General features: G+C 46.9%; 1 protein-coding gene across 2 annotated transcripts in view; it reads left to right on the forward strand.

Annotated features, from left to right (window-relative positions):
- The window catches only part of LOC120954013 (mediator of RNA polymerase II transcription subunit 13), a 50,496-nt gene that overhangs the window by 26,295 nt on the left and 8,763 nt on the right, over positions 1–15,438 (forward strand). Inside the window, exons 3-6 of one of the 2 annotated variants that reach the window (XM_049607034.1) lie at positions 9,979–10,066; positions 10,135–10,218; positions 10,552–11,850; positions 13,979–14,527. In XM_049607034.1, coding sequence (XP_049462991.1) covers positions 9,979–10,066; positions 10,135–10,218; positions 10,552–11,850; positions 13,979–14,527 — 2,020 coding nt within the window. The remainder of the gene's footprint in view (positions 1–9,978; positions 10,067–10,134; positions 10,219–10,551; positions 11,851–13,978; positions 14,528–15,438) is intronic. The other variant, XM_040374525.2, reaches the window with a different exon arrangement.

Genomic DNA, 15,438 nt, shown 5'->3' on the forward strand with positions numbered 1-15,438 from the left:
AACGCACTCGTAACGCATGCTTGTTATTCGATGCACCCCCGGCGCATAGCCGACCGCCCCGCTAGCTAGTGTTACCAAACAAGGTGAAGGAACGATACAAACAAACATTCCAAACGGTGTGGTGTGTATGAAATGTGAGAATAAAGAGCGAAACAAGCAAATAGGGAAGCGCTCGCGAGCGGCTGAAAAAACACACACACGCAAACAACTATATTTCTCACTCATCCTCTCGCACTTATTCTCTCTCTCTGTCTCTCTCGCAGAGTGTGTGCGATCTGATGATCTCTGGTTATCATCAGCATCATCTAAAATGCAATTAGCACGTTTTAAAATTAGTAAAAATCTGTTTCGCCCGCGTACTCGTGTCGTGAAATGCCCGAGCAGAGAGAGCCAGGAGGAAAAGAGCATGGCGAAAAAAAAATCATTACCATTTACGGTTTCACGCAGCTTTCTTTCGGCCAGCAGGGGTCGCCGCAAGACCATTTTGATTGTGTTGTGATCAGCGCAGCACCAACCTCACGCGTGCTTTGACGATTGCGAGGGGTATATAATGGGGGTATGGATAGGAAAATAGCGCATCTGCGAAGAGGACATGCACACACCCCAGAGCAGATGATGCTAAATATAGAGAAATAAAATACTCTGAGGATCATCCATTTCTCTCTCACACGTTCAGCGCGCTTTTTGTTTTTGTTTTTGGGTTGGTCCGCTGCGCGAGACACGCGCGTATCGATAAAAGTGAGATAAACCACCTAAATGGGGAGGAAGATTTGGTCCAATGAACTGAACGTGATGAGCGAGTTTTTCGATCGGTAAGCAGTAGTGCTTCGGTACCCAAGTAGCAGTTTCTTTTTAATAGTTTGGAATGCAGCAGGGTTGAGACAACAGTGGAAATAGCATTTATTTCTTATAAGTTAATTTACTGTTAAAATAATACATTTTTATTCAGTGTTTTGCACACCAAAGAGAGTAGCAAAGAGAGTAAGATAAGTTAGAATGATTAAAAATGTGTGCAAATTTTCTTCGGATCAGATCATATAATCTTAATAAAAAAAAGTAAAAGTTTTAAATAAAATAAAATTGTTGATAAATTCAATGTTTAATAGATCTCCAAATCTGTGTATATTTAGTTTAGAAATTTGCATACAAATATAGTTAAAAAATAACAACAAGAAGAACAAGAAGAAGAAGAAGAAAAAGAATTGAGAGAAAACAGAGACGAAGAAGAAGAAGAAGAAAAGAGTTGAGAGAAAAAAAGAAAACAAGAACAGAAATGGCTGTGCGGAAAAGGAGAAGAAACATAATTGAGCAAAAAACAGAATAAGAAGAATAGAAAGAGAAAAAATGGGAAAAAGAAAAGGAAAAAAAGGAATAAGAAAAAGAAAACGAAACAAGAGAAGAAGAAAAAGGACAAGAAAGAATGGAAGAAGAAAAAGGAAATGAAAAAAGGGAAGAAGAAGGAAAAAAAGAATCTACAATTCAATAATTTAGTAAATAAATTAAAAAAAAAGTATTTTTCTATAAAGCTTCATAATCCACTTTTAATAAAATGCTAAAAAAAACTGCAACCCTCTGATAACGCTTTGCAACTATTAATTGTGTGTGCCTGTATCGATGGCGTTACGTTGCTTGGGTAGCGGCGACCGCGGGCTGTGGATTTCGCTAATCGCCCCTGAGCGAGAAGCGGGTAGATTGTTTGGGCTGCGTAGAAGCGGACGCGCGCGGATGCCGGCAAGTTTGCGGCAAGTTTAAAAATTATGTCCGTCTCGGTAAGAGCTATTTTTAAAAGGATGAATCTAATCAGCTCTCAGTGCAAGTAACGTGTTTTAGAGACACGTACTGCGGCTGGCTCTCCCTAACATTGTTACATGCGTACGTAGGAGGGCCATGAATCATAAGAGGAGCGTCTTATTAGTGCGCGGGGACGTGATATTAAGTTTTTGATCTACGGCTTGTGAGTCATCTTTTTGTATGAAAATCACTGGCAAAGAATGGCTTATTATGTATATTGGATAATTTAACGGCCGTGCAATGTTGGAACATGCTTCCAAAAAGAGTATCTAAATCGATTCTAATATTTTACGTTGCTCCCTTGTCATTGTTGGCTGCGTTGAACGTTTATTTGATGCAGTTTGAACAGAGTTTTTTTATTCTCATCTCAACACTTGACCATAACACACACTCACACTCTCAAACAACTACCGGCTCTCTCATTTCTTCCCCTATTTTTGCCCTTTTATTCATTCATGTCGCGAGCAAAAACGCCGAAGGGAGGGAGCATCACAACAGTAAACGCTCCTGGTTAAAAAATCCTGTGCTAGCTGTGTCGCGCACTAAAGAGTCTGATTAAGCGTAAAAAAGACCAAGGAAAGACCAGCCGTGTGTCGCGTCAAAGCAAAAAGGAAGAAGCAGTCCTGGCATTCCTGTTTTTTTTTAAATTGTTATTGCCCGATCTGTTGCAACCCTTTTCCTCCTTCCTGCACAAATCGCAGCAGCAAATTTCAGCATCAACATACTAACACACACTGTCATATGGGTTCGGTGTTGTGTGTTGCGTGCGCTTCTCTCGCGGTGTGTGTCGTATGCGTGCTCAAAACGCTGTTCAAACGCAACTGTATTAGACATACACAGTCTCTTTTTCTTTTTCTCTCACTCTCTCACACAAAGACATACACAGTGTTACATCGACACGGTTTGCCGGCGACGACGGCAACAAATCACCTTACCCCTCCGCCGCCCTCCAAATTGCCCTAAACCCTCCGTTCAGCAGCGCATAACGTTACGGCCCGTTAGCATACGCGCGCGCCTAACGCGTCTCCTTGCGCCCGCCGCAAACACATACACACAGCAGCAGCATCAGCATCTTGTGGTTCCGTTCTCGGCACGTACCGAACCCATCTGAACGGGGGCACACAGAGATATACACACATAGAGACCGACCACCATACCGTGGTCTCTGGTGTAGGCAAACGAGCCAAAACATACCCACTGCTGCTGCGTGTGCTGTGTTTGCACGGATTCGTTGGTGCGTGTGTTTTTCAATTGCCGCGCGCGATGGTGGTGTGTTGGGCGGGCTGGACAAGAAATTGAGAGCAAAAACAGGAAAATCAAGTTTTGTGTGCCCTCAAGCTCTGCTACCCCTGTCCTTCGCCCCTACGCCCGCCACTGCCAGTAGAGCTTCCCTTTTGAACCCTTCGAAGCAGCGAAGGAATCTCTGTCTGTCTTTCTCACTTCGCTTCCCAATCTGAACTAACTTTTTTTATCAAGTGGCTCGCGACGGCTCTTACAACAGTAACGCGCCTTTTTTCTATGTGTGTGTGTGTGTGTCTTGGTTGAGTAAGCGATCACACCAGCAGAGCGCGGTTGGTATACCTTTCCAGTGTATGGTAATTTTTATGCGTCGTACAGGACGTTGCGTTCACATGCGCTCAGGGAAGCAGGAACAGCATAAGCGTAATTAATCTTGACAGCAGATGGACGGGACGGAGGTGGAATGTCGCCAGATTCAGCAGGCGAGACAAACGTCGTGTTCTTGGTAACTCACCGTCCGACGTTTGGTTAAAGATAATCTCTCAAATGTGAGCAAAAATCTCACTCGTTTAGAGGCAGCAAAAGCGAGTCGCTGTACTCTCTTTTTCAAATCACTCACGAGAGCGCAGCAGCGCAATAATAGTTGTGTGTTGGTGACGACATTCCACGGGTTTCTAATCGTTTTCTTTGAGACTGGGGGGTGGTGCTCGTGTGTGGGTTTTGTTTGCATTACTCTTCTTGTTTAAAACACGCCTGTGACGTCAGAGGAGAACCTACAACCACAGGGCGACGCACTTGCTTTGAAACGCTGAGTTAATGGTGGAAGCCATATAAAACTCACCCCCCGTGTGGGTAAGGTAAATTTAGCACACGTTTATTGCTGATAATCGTTTTTTCACTTTTAGATGAAATTGTATGACCTTTTATTCGTCGGAAATTACTAAATTACTCCCCTTTGACGTTCAGAGATTCGAACTCATGACGAGCGCGTACTGTCCAATGCACCTTGACGTTAACACTATTGCGCCGGTCAGCTTAGTGCCCGTTAATTGTCATACATAAGCAGCAATCGTTCGGGTGTTAATAATTGCTTTCATCTGGACGCTCCCTCCAAGAATGTCATTTCGTGTTAATAGTTATTTTTAATTTCGTGATCAAGATCGCACACATTGAAAGCTAAGGTGGAACGATACGCTGTGCAGATACTTATGCCCTTGAACTAATTGATTGTTACCGGTGTGTGCGTGCGTGATTTTTACTCGCCATAAAGGTGTTTGGCCTGCGCTGTATTCTGCTCGCGATCGTACCGCGTTGCAAAGGGAACGAAATCTGTATTAAGACATTACTCTGCTTGTTGCCAGTGAGTGCCTGCAGACCATTCGCACAGCGAATTTAGCATGTCAAGGCAAACGGGCTACGATGGATGGAATGGCAGAATCACGCGTCGTAGCAAAGTTGTCACAACTTTTTGAAGTGATCTTGAACTTCATTCGTTCTCCCTCCTTCCAGTAGTACCGGTTAATGGATGAAGTCGGTATGTGAATGGACCAACACACACTATCACACACTGGGTTCATTGGTTGGAATTGCGTTTATGACCACTGCCACAAGTTGCGGGCGCAACACATCATCTCCCAGCGTCGTAAAAAAGCATCACCAGCAAATTGATGATACGATTTATTGGAATGCCTCACTTGTGGACACACTTGGACATATTCTGGCGACGGGCGTCTTCTTCGATTGCTCGAGAGCAGATACGCAACAGAGAAAGAGAGAGAATGCGAAAGACATTAGAAGAATTGTGTTTCGCACGTGTTTCGGTCCTCGAAGCGTTTTGACCGTTGCGATATTATTCCTTCCATCGTGTGTATATGTATTAATAAATACGAAGCAGGGCGGGAAATCGATTCCACACACTGCTTGAAATATTCATACGCAATCGAGAAATTGAACGAAATTAGCATCGATCGCGGGAGACGAACCTGAGGTGGCGCACCTATGATGGTGAAGGAAAAATTCGGGCGTCTTTTCCTCACGTTGGTTTCAATTAGAACATTGTAAACACTTTCATCAGTGAATCCGTTTTGAAATAGAGACGTGATGTGCTCTGTGTTCGGGTGTGTTTTAATAGCTTACTTACGCCGAAGATATCTCAATCGATAAGACACCATGCTGCTTTTTCCGGCAACTTCTTCAACGACTTCCAATACTTTTCAATCCCATTCCGGCGGAGGCGCATGACACGCAATTGGGGAGAGCCCGAGAGCGTTCCGAGCGCCCGAGTGTGGGCGATGGAGAAAGGTCGTAGCAGCACTCCAAAAAAAAAAGGAAAAACCTCCACCACCGGGGAGGACAACACATCCTGCGCACGTTTTTCGTCGAAACCACGCCCATCTCCGGTATGCTAGAGTGTCCGTTTGTCCGACTGGCAGGCTTCTCACTGCGTGTCGCTTACACCACACCGGGATCGATGAAGCAGAGAGATCCTGTGTCTCGTCCCCTGTTTGTGGGGCGAGGAGTGTGTGTGCGCGCGCCCTGTTGCTATTGTTCGGCTCGGATGGTTTTGTGCGTTACACGGAGCGGCGGCGGATGGGATTAGAACGATTATGGTGTTACGGAGCGCGCGCCTCTCTGCCGGGTTGTGCATGATGATGAGGAGCGAAGCGGCGATGCAAAATGTGGCATGCCAAGCATTCTCGAGTATGCGTTAATGCGTTGATAGAAGTGAGAGGGATGATGAGCGTTTATGTTGCCGCTGCTGCTGCTGCGATATGATACTGGGGACTGAAAAGGGGATCGGCACGGTGGAGTGTCATCTGGTGTAATCGGCACGATTTGATTTCATTTGCGCTTTTCGCCAGGTTAAAGATTGCTTCTTTAACGCTTGCATTTGACGGATTAAAACTAACCCCCGGAACGAGTTCTTGAGTAAATTCTTCGTTTTTTATGTATTTTTTACAATTTTTCATAAAATACTTGATTGTCTATAAACTACTTTCGTATCAATAAGTCTTTTATGTGCTGTCAGAGGTAGCATGAAAGGGTAAATGGAGACTAGAGTTGTTTTTGTAATATTTTCGACACTTGTTGATTTGACCAGGTTACAGGGATGCGTAACGAAATTTCAAAGACCTCCTTTACTCTGAAGAGTACGTCGAAATTGTTGGTCTCGAATTCCAATTAAAATGCTTATGACCTCATGCCGGTCATGGACTTCATTCCGATCTTGAAACTCATACTAAACCCATACCGAACCTAGAACTGATCACGAACCCTTACCGGTCTTAAATCCTATGATGAACACATACCGATCCTGAAACTTAAACTGAACCTAAACCGGTCCTGAAACTTACACTGAACTATACCGGTCCTAGAACTGAACCTATATCGGTCCTGGCACTGAACCTATACCCATTCTAGAACTGAACCTATACCGGTCCTGGAACTGAACCTATACCGGTCCAGGAACTAAAACCTGTATAGGTCCTGGAACTGAATCTGTACCGGTCCTGGAACTGATCATGAACCAATACCGGTTCTGGAACTGAACCTATACCGGTTCTGGAACTGAACCTATACCGTTCCTGGAACTGATCATTAAACCATACCGGTCCTGAAACTGAACCTATATAGGTCCTGGAACTGATCATGAACCCATACCGGTCCTGGAACTGAATTTATACCGGTCTTGGAACTGAACCTATACCGGTCCTGGAACTGAATCTATACCGGTCCTGTAACTAATCATTAACCCATACCGCTCCTGGAACTGAACCTATACCGCTCCTGGAACTGAATCTATATAGTTCCTTCAACTGATCATGAATCCATTCTGGTCCTGGAACTGAACCTATACTGGTTTTGGAACTGAATCTATACCGGACCTGGAACTGAACCTATACCGCTCCTGCAACTGACCATGAATCCATACCGGTCCTGGAACTGAACCTATACTGGTCCTGGAACTGAATCTATACCGGACCTGGAACTGAATCTATACCGGTCCTGTAACTGATCATTAAACCTGGAACTGAACCTATACTTTTCCTGGAAATGAAATTATACCGTTCCTGCAACTGAACCTTTATAGGCCCTGGAACTGACCATGAATCCATACTGGTCCTGGAACTGAATCTATACCGGACCTGGATCTGAACCTATACCGGTCCTGGAACTGAACCTATACCGCTGAGCTCATAGTGGTGTTGACATAGCTTTCTATTTTATTCCGTTCCTGGATCTGTACCTGGACATGTTCCGGGTTCGGATTGTATCTCGTACCGAAACAGTTCCAGCTTCGATTGAGTAAATGATGTGCTGGTATACTGTATATTGATGTATGCTGAGCTAAGATATGAAGTTTAATGCAGATTAATGATTGCATTCCGTGATAGATTCCCACGTTTTCAAGTCAAAATCGATTTCAAGTTCCTATACTTTATCATTGTTAACCTTTTTTGACACATTTGTTTCAGTCAATCTATCGACTGATGGCAATCAAAATTATTTAAAGAATATAATCTGATGGAAAATTATATTAACCAAATTTATTTTCATTTGGTGTATTGAACGTGGTGTATTTAGCCAGGTCTCGTAGTACAGTCGTCAACTCGTACGACTTAACAACATGCCCGTCATGGGTTCAATCCCCAAATAGACCGCGCCGCCATACGTAGGACTGACTATCCTGCTATGGGGGGAATCAATTAGTCACTGAAAGCCAAGCCCACAAGTGGGTACAGGCAGGCCTTGACCGACATCGGTTGTTGAGCCAAAGAAGAAGAAGAAATATTGAACGTAATAATTGGTTTTAATTTGAAGTCTTTATTCAGGTCTCCAAAAATCTAAAAATATTTTTTTAGCGGTATTTTTGCCTTCTAAAGGATATTTGAACATACTTTCTTTTCATTTTGAAAAGGATAGTTTAGAACGCTTCGCAATGTTTCAAGTACTTACATCTTAAAGTAGTAGCAAAAATTATTCTTGTCTTCATGTTTCTCGCAGCACTTTCTTGGTTCCGGAAGAGCGCCATCTCACCATGCTTTAACCTATTTTTTTCACTCTCCCCGTGTAACCTACTTTTACGAAACATCCGTCAACCACCATACTCACGGCTCCCTCGCTGGCACACGCATCGATGTGTTCGCAATCTGTCATCGTGCGTCGATGCCCTTTCCCTTTTTGGTGACCGATCGCCGAGCGCCGACAGCTTCGCGAAGATCCAGATGAAGGACCGGTCCCCAATTAAATGGACCGGAAAAGTGTATTAAAACCCCGCTGCTGAGAGGCTGTGGCACCACCTCCTAGATATGACGATGCCTCTTTCCGAGTGTGTGCGGGTCTTGCGCTTTTGGTTTTGTGCTGTACTTGCTGTACTGATGGGCTTCCTGTTTTCGGCATCGAACAACCTGTTGTGTTGTCGCGAAGGTTACCGAAGAACTACTGTCTCTGACTGGTTGGCCCGGTCGCTAGTGCAGCTGTTTGCTTGAGTTTTTTTTGGAGAGACTAAAGCACATCAGAAAGCAATGTGAGATATGCACAGCCCGCAAGGAGACGTCGCGATGGAACGCTTCTTAAGAGTGCACTGCTGCTCCAAGAGGAAACTGACTGTGTGTGTGCGTCTCATAACGACCACCGGCTGTTTATGTTACGCTCATGTGAAGACCGAGCCTCTAACCCCAGAGGGAGGTGTGTGGAGCTGGGAGTGTGACATGGTCGTCGTCGGGCCCATCGTGTTCAAGGTTTGCACGTGCCTGTCTTGTGCGTTGCTACGCTTTCTCGCTGTGCGAAATAAAGCCGTCATGGCAAGAAAACAGGTGGTGATGGTTCGACTTGCTCCACAGCAGCAGCATTCGGAAAAGCTGTCTCAAATTTCGTGATACATTTTTTTCACCCGTAATGGGAACGATAATTGCAGGATGCAGACAACTAAACTAAAAATAATAAAAAGTATTTTAATAATATTAAAAAAGATACAACACGTTCGTGTCCTTTCCTCGTGAACGTCAAGTTTGTAAAAGTTGCAGTCTAATAGTAGATAAACAAACACACACACGCCTTTCAACTAAAAGTTTTGTAAACAACGTTTTACATTCCAGTGGTTGAAAATTGCTCTTTCTTTGCCACTCAGTTTTCCACAGCAACTGCTTAGTGTTTTTTTCTTCTGGTACTAAAACTTTCCACCAGCATGATCGCATTATCCGCCCGGATCTGGATTTAGGTTGCGCTTGGTTTTTTGGTGCTGCACGAAAAGTCGACATAAATCGCAACCACTTTTCTCCAACACAGCCCGCTCTTTCTCTGCAAGCGTGAGCAAGAGAGCGACCACTCGTCGTGTGACATTGGCCAATTTGGCAGAAGGGGGTTTGCCTTTGCCAAGCTTTTTCGTCCTTTTTCATATTGCTTGGTTGTCGTTCTTGCTTTTGTGCCGTGGCGCGCGCGTACACTGTGGTCTGTGACAGCCTTGACCGATGACGATGGGCGGTAGTGGTGGTGGTGGGGGACACAACACACGAACGCCAAGGTGGTAGGAATGAAACACGATAATTTAATAAAAATGTCTTTACCTCTGCGCTCCTGGGCGCGCGCCACGTTCCACCCTCCCCCAAAAAAACAAAACGAAAAAAAGGCCATCCCGTGGGGAAAAGTTTTAAACTGGTAGCGTCATGCAATGCAATCGACGACAGCAGCACCTGGAGTAGGAGAGTTGCCCTTTTTTTTGTTGGGTGCGCCAGCCCGTCTGCGGTTTGATGGTCTTTTAATTTGGAAACGATTTCGTCCTTGACAGGCGTGCCAGTCAAACTGTAAGGAACAAGAGTTTTGGGGACAGACCCAAAAAAAAACAGAGAACATTGAAGCATTCGCCCTGTTTGATTCATATTATAGTTTGTTCTTTTGAATGTTACTAATGGGTTTCCCGTTTTTTTGTGTCATGCTTTTCTTTTGCAGAAGCCGGCGACAAAGGATCCTGGGAGAATGGACTCTCGTACGAGTGTCGTTCGTTGCTGTTTAAGGCGCTACACAATGTGATCGAAAGGTAAGTTACATTGGAGACATAAAGGCACATAAACTGAACACTAATTCACACTCAATCTTCTGTTGCAGATGCCTACTATCGCGAGGTTTCGTGCGGATCGAGCAATGGTTCGTTCATCCCACCTCGAACGACGAACGGGTGTTCGGAAAGAGGTAAGCGAAGGGTGGTCACTACACGGCTATATCTACACCCATTCTACGGAACCGTCCCTATCCCAATGTTAGCATTTCCGGTGTGGCCCCTTGCTTGAAGCAATGTGTAGCACGGGGCAGACCAAACCAGATTGGGAAACTGCAAGGACGGTTCCAAGAGCAAGTGTGCAAACACCGGTGGACCTCTGAGATCGATTGCTGAAGCTTTTTTGTTGCCCTCGATCCTCGTTCCACCACCGACAGATTTTTCCCTTCTGTAGCATAATAAATGTTTAAATCTCTGTGAAACGCAACTAACGTGTCTCTCTCTCTCTCTGTGTTGCCCACTTTCAGCTCCCATCATGCCTCGTTCTCGTTCACGTTCTTCGTGCACGGTGACAGTACCGTCATCACGGCGATGGACATCCGCGAGCATCCGCCGGTGCGGCTGCTGACGATGAAGCACCTGGAAGAGGCGCAGCGGGCCGCAGCACCCGGTGCTGCCGCCGCTGCCGCCAGTACAACTGGTGGCCCTGCGAGTCCGGATGGCGGGCTGAATGCTGCCCCCGGGTGTGCGCCCGCTTCACCCGGCGGATCGGCCAGCGGCACCGTCGTGCCGGCCGATGATGCGATCGAACCGCGGGAAGTGCTGCTCGCCCCGTTCGCCATCACCGGCACGCTGACGGGGCAAAGCTACAGGGCGAGCGATCCGCACACGCAGAAAATTCTCGACGACTGGAGCGCGTTCTATCCGATCACGAACAAGCACAGCGGGCTGGCGGACGGTGCGGACAGCATGCCGCCGCTGGTGGAGGTGCTCGTCGGCAAGATGAAGATGCGCTACCCGTCCAAGTACGTGCTGGTGCCCGACATGGACGACTGGACGTCGGCGGGCGACGCGAGGAGCAATAGTAGTAGCAGCAGTAGTAATAGTAGTAATACCAACAGCAATCAAACCACCACGCCGGCCACGGCAGCCGCCTCGATTGCAGCGTCCGTGCTGAGCCGCATCAACAGTGCGTCGGAACGGTCCGGTGGTGGCGTCGCCAGCAACAGCACCACCAGCAACACCATCAACACAACCAGCAATCAAACGGCGGCTGCTGGCAGCAGTAGTAGCAATGCTGCTTCGGCCGCTTCTTCCGCCCGCCCGAAGGACACGGCGAACGATGCTGCGGCACCCTCTCCCACCGGTACGCTGCGGCAGCGTAATCACCACAAGTCCATGATGACCCCACCGCTTACCGTGCCGGAATCGCCCTCGAACGATCTCGGCAATCCGCTCAGCATGTCGTCGGCGCTGATCAACAAGTCGCCGGCCGTCATCCTGCCCGAGCGGGTCTGGCAGGACTGCATCATGCATGCGCCTACGCCTGCCGCCACCGCAGCTAGCAGCAGTGCGAGCAGCGGCACGACGGCAACCACCACCGCGCCCGGGAGTGTAACGATCAAAACGGAACCAAAGGATAATACCAGTGGCAGCAATAGCAGTACCAACAACAACAACAACAACAACAACAACAACAGTAATAGCAGCAGTGGCGGAGGGGACGAAAACTCATCCGGCGCGGCCAACGGGGTCGACGCGAACGGGAACTCCTCCGTGTGGGAGATCAGCGACCCGACGGTGAAAGTTTCCTGCTGCTGCATCAAGTAAGTGAATGCGGTGTGTTCAAGAAGAAAGACGCTCCGGAGCACCAGTACTCACCCTTTATTTTAAATAGTGCGCATAAAAAGGCGTTACGGAAGACGATCGAACGCGAACGCGTGCGCTAGATTTCACGTTTCATCCTCACTTTTCAACAACACGACTCATTCGGCTAACTCATTGCAAAATTCCTCTCTGCGGCACTAGAACGTTCACGATAAGGCAACCGGGTGCTACCTTTGGCTGTGGCGCATCGTTTGTTTTGTTTTGTTTTAGAGTAGTTTAGTAATAGTTTGCTTTTTTGTGTATTAGATAATGTTGACTAGTACTTGTTTTTTTCTGTATTCATTTGCGTAATTTGTCTGAAACCTTTTGTTGTGTTTCCTGTTTTGAATGTAACTTGCAGTACTGTAATAGCATGAGTGTTGTGTTATTTGTTGTAGTTTCAAATATTTTAGTTTTTTGTTTGTTTAATTTTTGTTTTATAAGAATTAGTAGCATTATATAGAATGCGTATAAGATGTCTGAAAGTCAATTTATTTCATTATGGAATATTGTTATTAGTGGTGGGAGCTCGGAATCGGACCTACCCGATTCCGATTCTGTGATCGGAATCAATTCTGGAGCCGATTCCGATGCTGGAATCGATGCCGATTCCGGAACCGATTTCGGAGCCGATTCCAAAACCGATTCCGGAGCTGGTTCCGGAATTGATTCCGGAGCCGATTCCGGAGTTGACTCCGAAGCCGATTGCAAAGTTGACTCCGGAGCCGATTCCGGACTTGACTCCGGAGCCGATTCCCGAGTCGGCTCGGGAATTGATTCCGCGATCAGAATTGGCTCAGGAATTGGAATTGACCTGGTAATCGCAATTTGCCCCGGAAGCGGAATCATAATTGACTCCAGAATTAGAATTAGCTCCGGAATGTGAATTAGTTCCTAAATTGAAAAAATAAGTTTGAGAAGCGAAATCAGTCCGGGAATCTCCATGAGAATGGATCTTTTACAAGTAAATTTTGATTTTTTGCGGTTATCAATACGTAGTATGATTGGTCCCAAGCGCCTATTTTTATGGCGATGCCGAAACTGACTCCGTTTGGAAGCCGATTCTAATTTAGGAGCCAATTCCGATTCGATTCCAGATTTGATTCCGGAACCGATTCCGATTCCAGAGTCGATTCCGGAACCGCTTCCGATTCTGGAACCGATTCCGATTCCGGTACCGATTCCGATTCCGAAATCAATTTTGGAGCCGATTTCGGAACTAATTATGGAGTCGATTCCGAATCTGGATACGAATCCGGAAACTGATTCCGGACCTGCTTTTCGGAATCGATTCCAGAAAACTGCGGAGCTAGTCGGAATCGATTCCGACAAAAACTTCATTTTTCCCATCACTAATTGTTATGAAGCTTTCCACGTTTTGTTACTTTTGGAACAGAAAATATTGCCTTTTAATTTTAAATTTACTTTCTTTGTTCAAAGTAAGCTTCTTCTTGTTAGTATTCTCTATTACATTTTCTACTTTGAAGAAAGTCTTGAAATGAAGCGTACAATTTTCCACACATTTTCCCCCCATTCCCATGCGCGCACCATCACCACCATCTCATTTACCATTCGCATCCTTGTTTTCCCGCTCGAAATCTTGCTACACGCGCTACGTGTACGTTTCTGTGTGTATGTGTGTTTCATTGATTCGCTTGTTTCTTTTTTTTTGTTTCGTTGCTTTTGCCACCTTGTATTTTGTCCATTTTCGTTTTCTTCTCTCGTTTTCTCGCTCTTTAATTTGTTGTATTCTCGTTTTTTATATATTCTCTTCTTCTCTTTTTATTCCTTGCTCTCTTTATCTCTCTCTTTCTCTCTCTCTCTTTTCTCTTTATCTTTACCGTGTCTACCCATCGTGCGCGTGTATGTACGTTACCGCGTCTGTGCAATCCTTTTTTACGCGAATAATACTATTAATAATGCTCTTCTATGCCATCTGGGGATGTGTGTGTGTATGTACGCTTGCACATTGCGCGAATGTTTCTTGCCGCCGTGTTCTCTCCCTCTCCCCCCCCCCCTTACTGCTGCTTCCTGCCCTGCTCTCCGTGTACCTACGTATGTGTATTGTGTATCCGGGTTGTGTTCCAGGTGTTGCAAGCGACCACCATCTTCCTCGTCGTCATCGGCCTCGTCGTCCGCTTCATCCTCGGCAAGTGGACGAACACAGCAGCAGCAGCAGCAGCAGCAGCACACGATCGGTGCAGCAGGCAGCTCCTCGGCAAATGCAACCGGCGGCAGCAGCTACACTTCCATCTCATCGCCCGGAGGTGGTGGTGCCGCTGCCGCCGGAGGTAGTGGGTCTTTGCATCCACACCCGAAATCGTCCTACTCGATCACTTACCCTGGCAGCAGTAGTGGTAGTAGCCGTAGCAGCCACTACCATCACCATCAATCGACGAAGGACCATCACCACCACCACCACCATCATCACCACCGGCCGCAAAGGGTTGCCTTCCACAAGCGACCTCCGCAGGAGGCGCTCTTCCGTCCCGGCACCGAACCGTTGAGCCTGTCTGCTGCTGCCGCCCTGGCCGCCGCTGCTGCTGCTGCTGCTGCCAACGCCGCCTCCTCGCCTGGAGCCGTTTCTTCCGGTGACAGCGCAGCCGATTCGCTCGAACTGGCCGACACGTGCTTAAGGTTGGTTACACCTTTCCCTATAGCATAAGCAAACAACAACCTCAACAGGCAAATGGTACCGGGGGATGGTGGAAGTTTTTTTAAGCACTCATCTCCACCCCACTCCTTCTCTCCTCACAACATCTCTCTTTTTTTTGCGTCACCGCCAAAACACTTTGTCCTTTGCTTTTTTTTTGTAACCTATTTCCTCCACCGTCGGTCAATTTGCGGGCAAATGGACTCACCACCACGCCACCAGAGCAAGCTTTACATACACATACGCTTGAACAGTTCCTTATACACACACACATACACACACATACATGTTCTGATCATTAAGTTCACACTAGTGATGGGTACAGTTGCCTGAAATCCGGAGTTGACTCCGATCCGACTCCGACAATGTCGGAACCGACATCGGAAGGTAGGTCCGCCGAGCATTATTCGGAGTCGTACGGAATCGTCTGATGCCGGCCGGAATTGCCCGGAGTTGTCCAGAGTCGTCTGAAGTCGTCGGGAGTCAGAGTCGTCTGGAATTGTCCGAAATCGGCGTCAGGAACTCCTGAAAACACCGGATGGCTCCGGACGACTCTGGACGACTCTGAACGACTCTGGACGACTTTGGACGACTCTGGACGACTCTGGACGTCTCCGACTACAGACGACTACGAACGACTGCGGACGACTACGGACGACTACGGACGACTCTGGACGACTCTGGACGACTCTGGACGACTCTGAACGACTATGAACGACTCTGGAAGACTCCGAAAGACTCTGGGAGACTCTGAACGACTCTGAACGACTCTGGAAGACTCTGGAAGACTCCGGACGTCTCTGGACGACTCTGGACGACTCCGGACGGCACCTACTTCAGATGACTACAGACGACTCTGGACGACTCTGGACGACTCTGGACGACTCTGGACGAC

This window comes from Anopheles coluzzii, chromosome 2, assembly GCF_943734685.1.
Source record: "Anopheles coluzzii chromosome 2, AcolN3, whole genome shotgun sequence".
NCBI lineage: Eukaryota > Metazoa > Arthropoda > Insecta > Diptera > Culicidae > Anopheles > Anopheles coluzzii.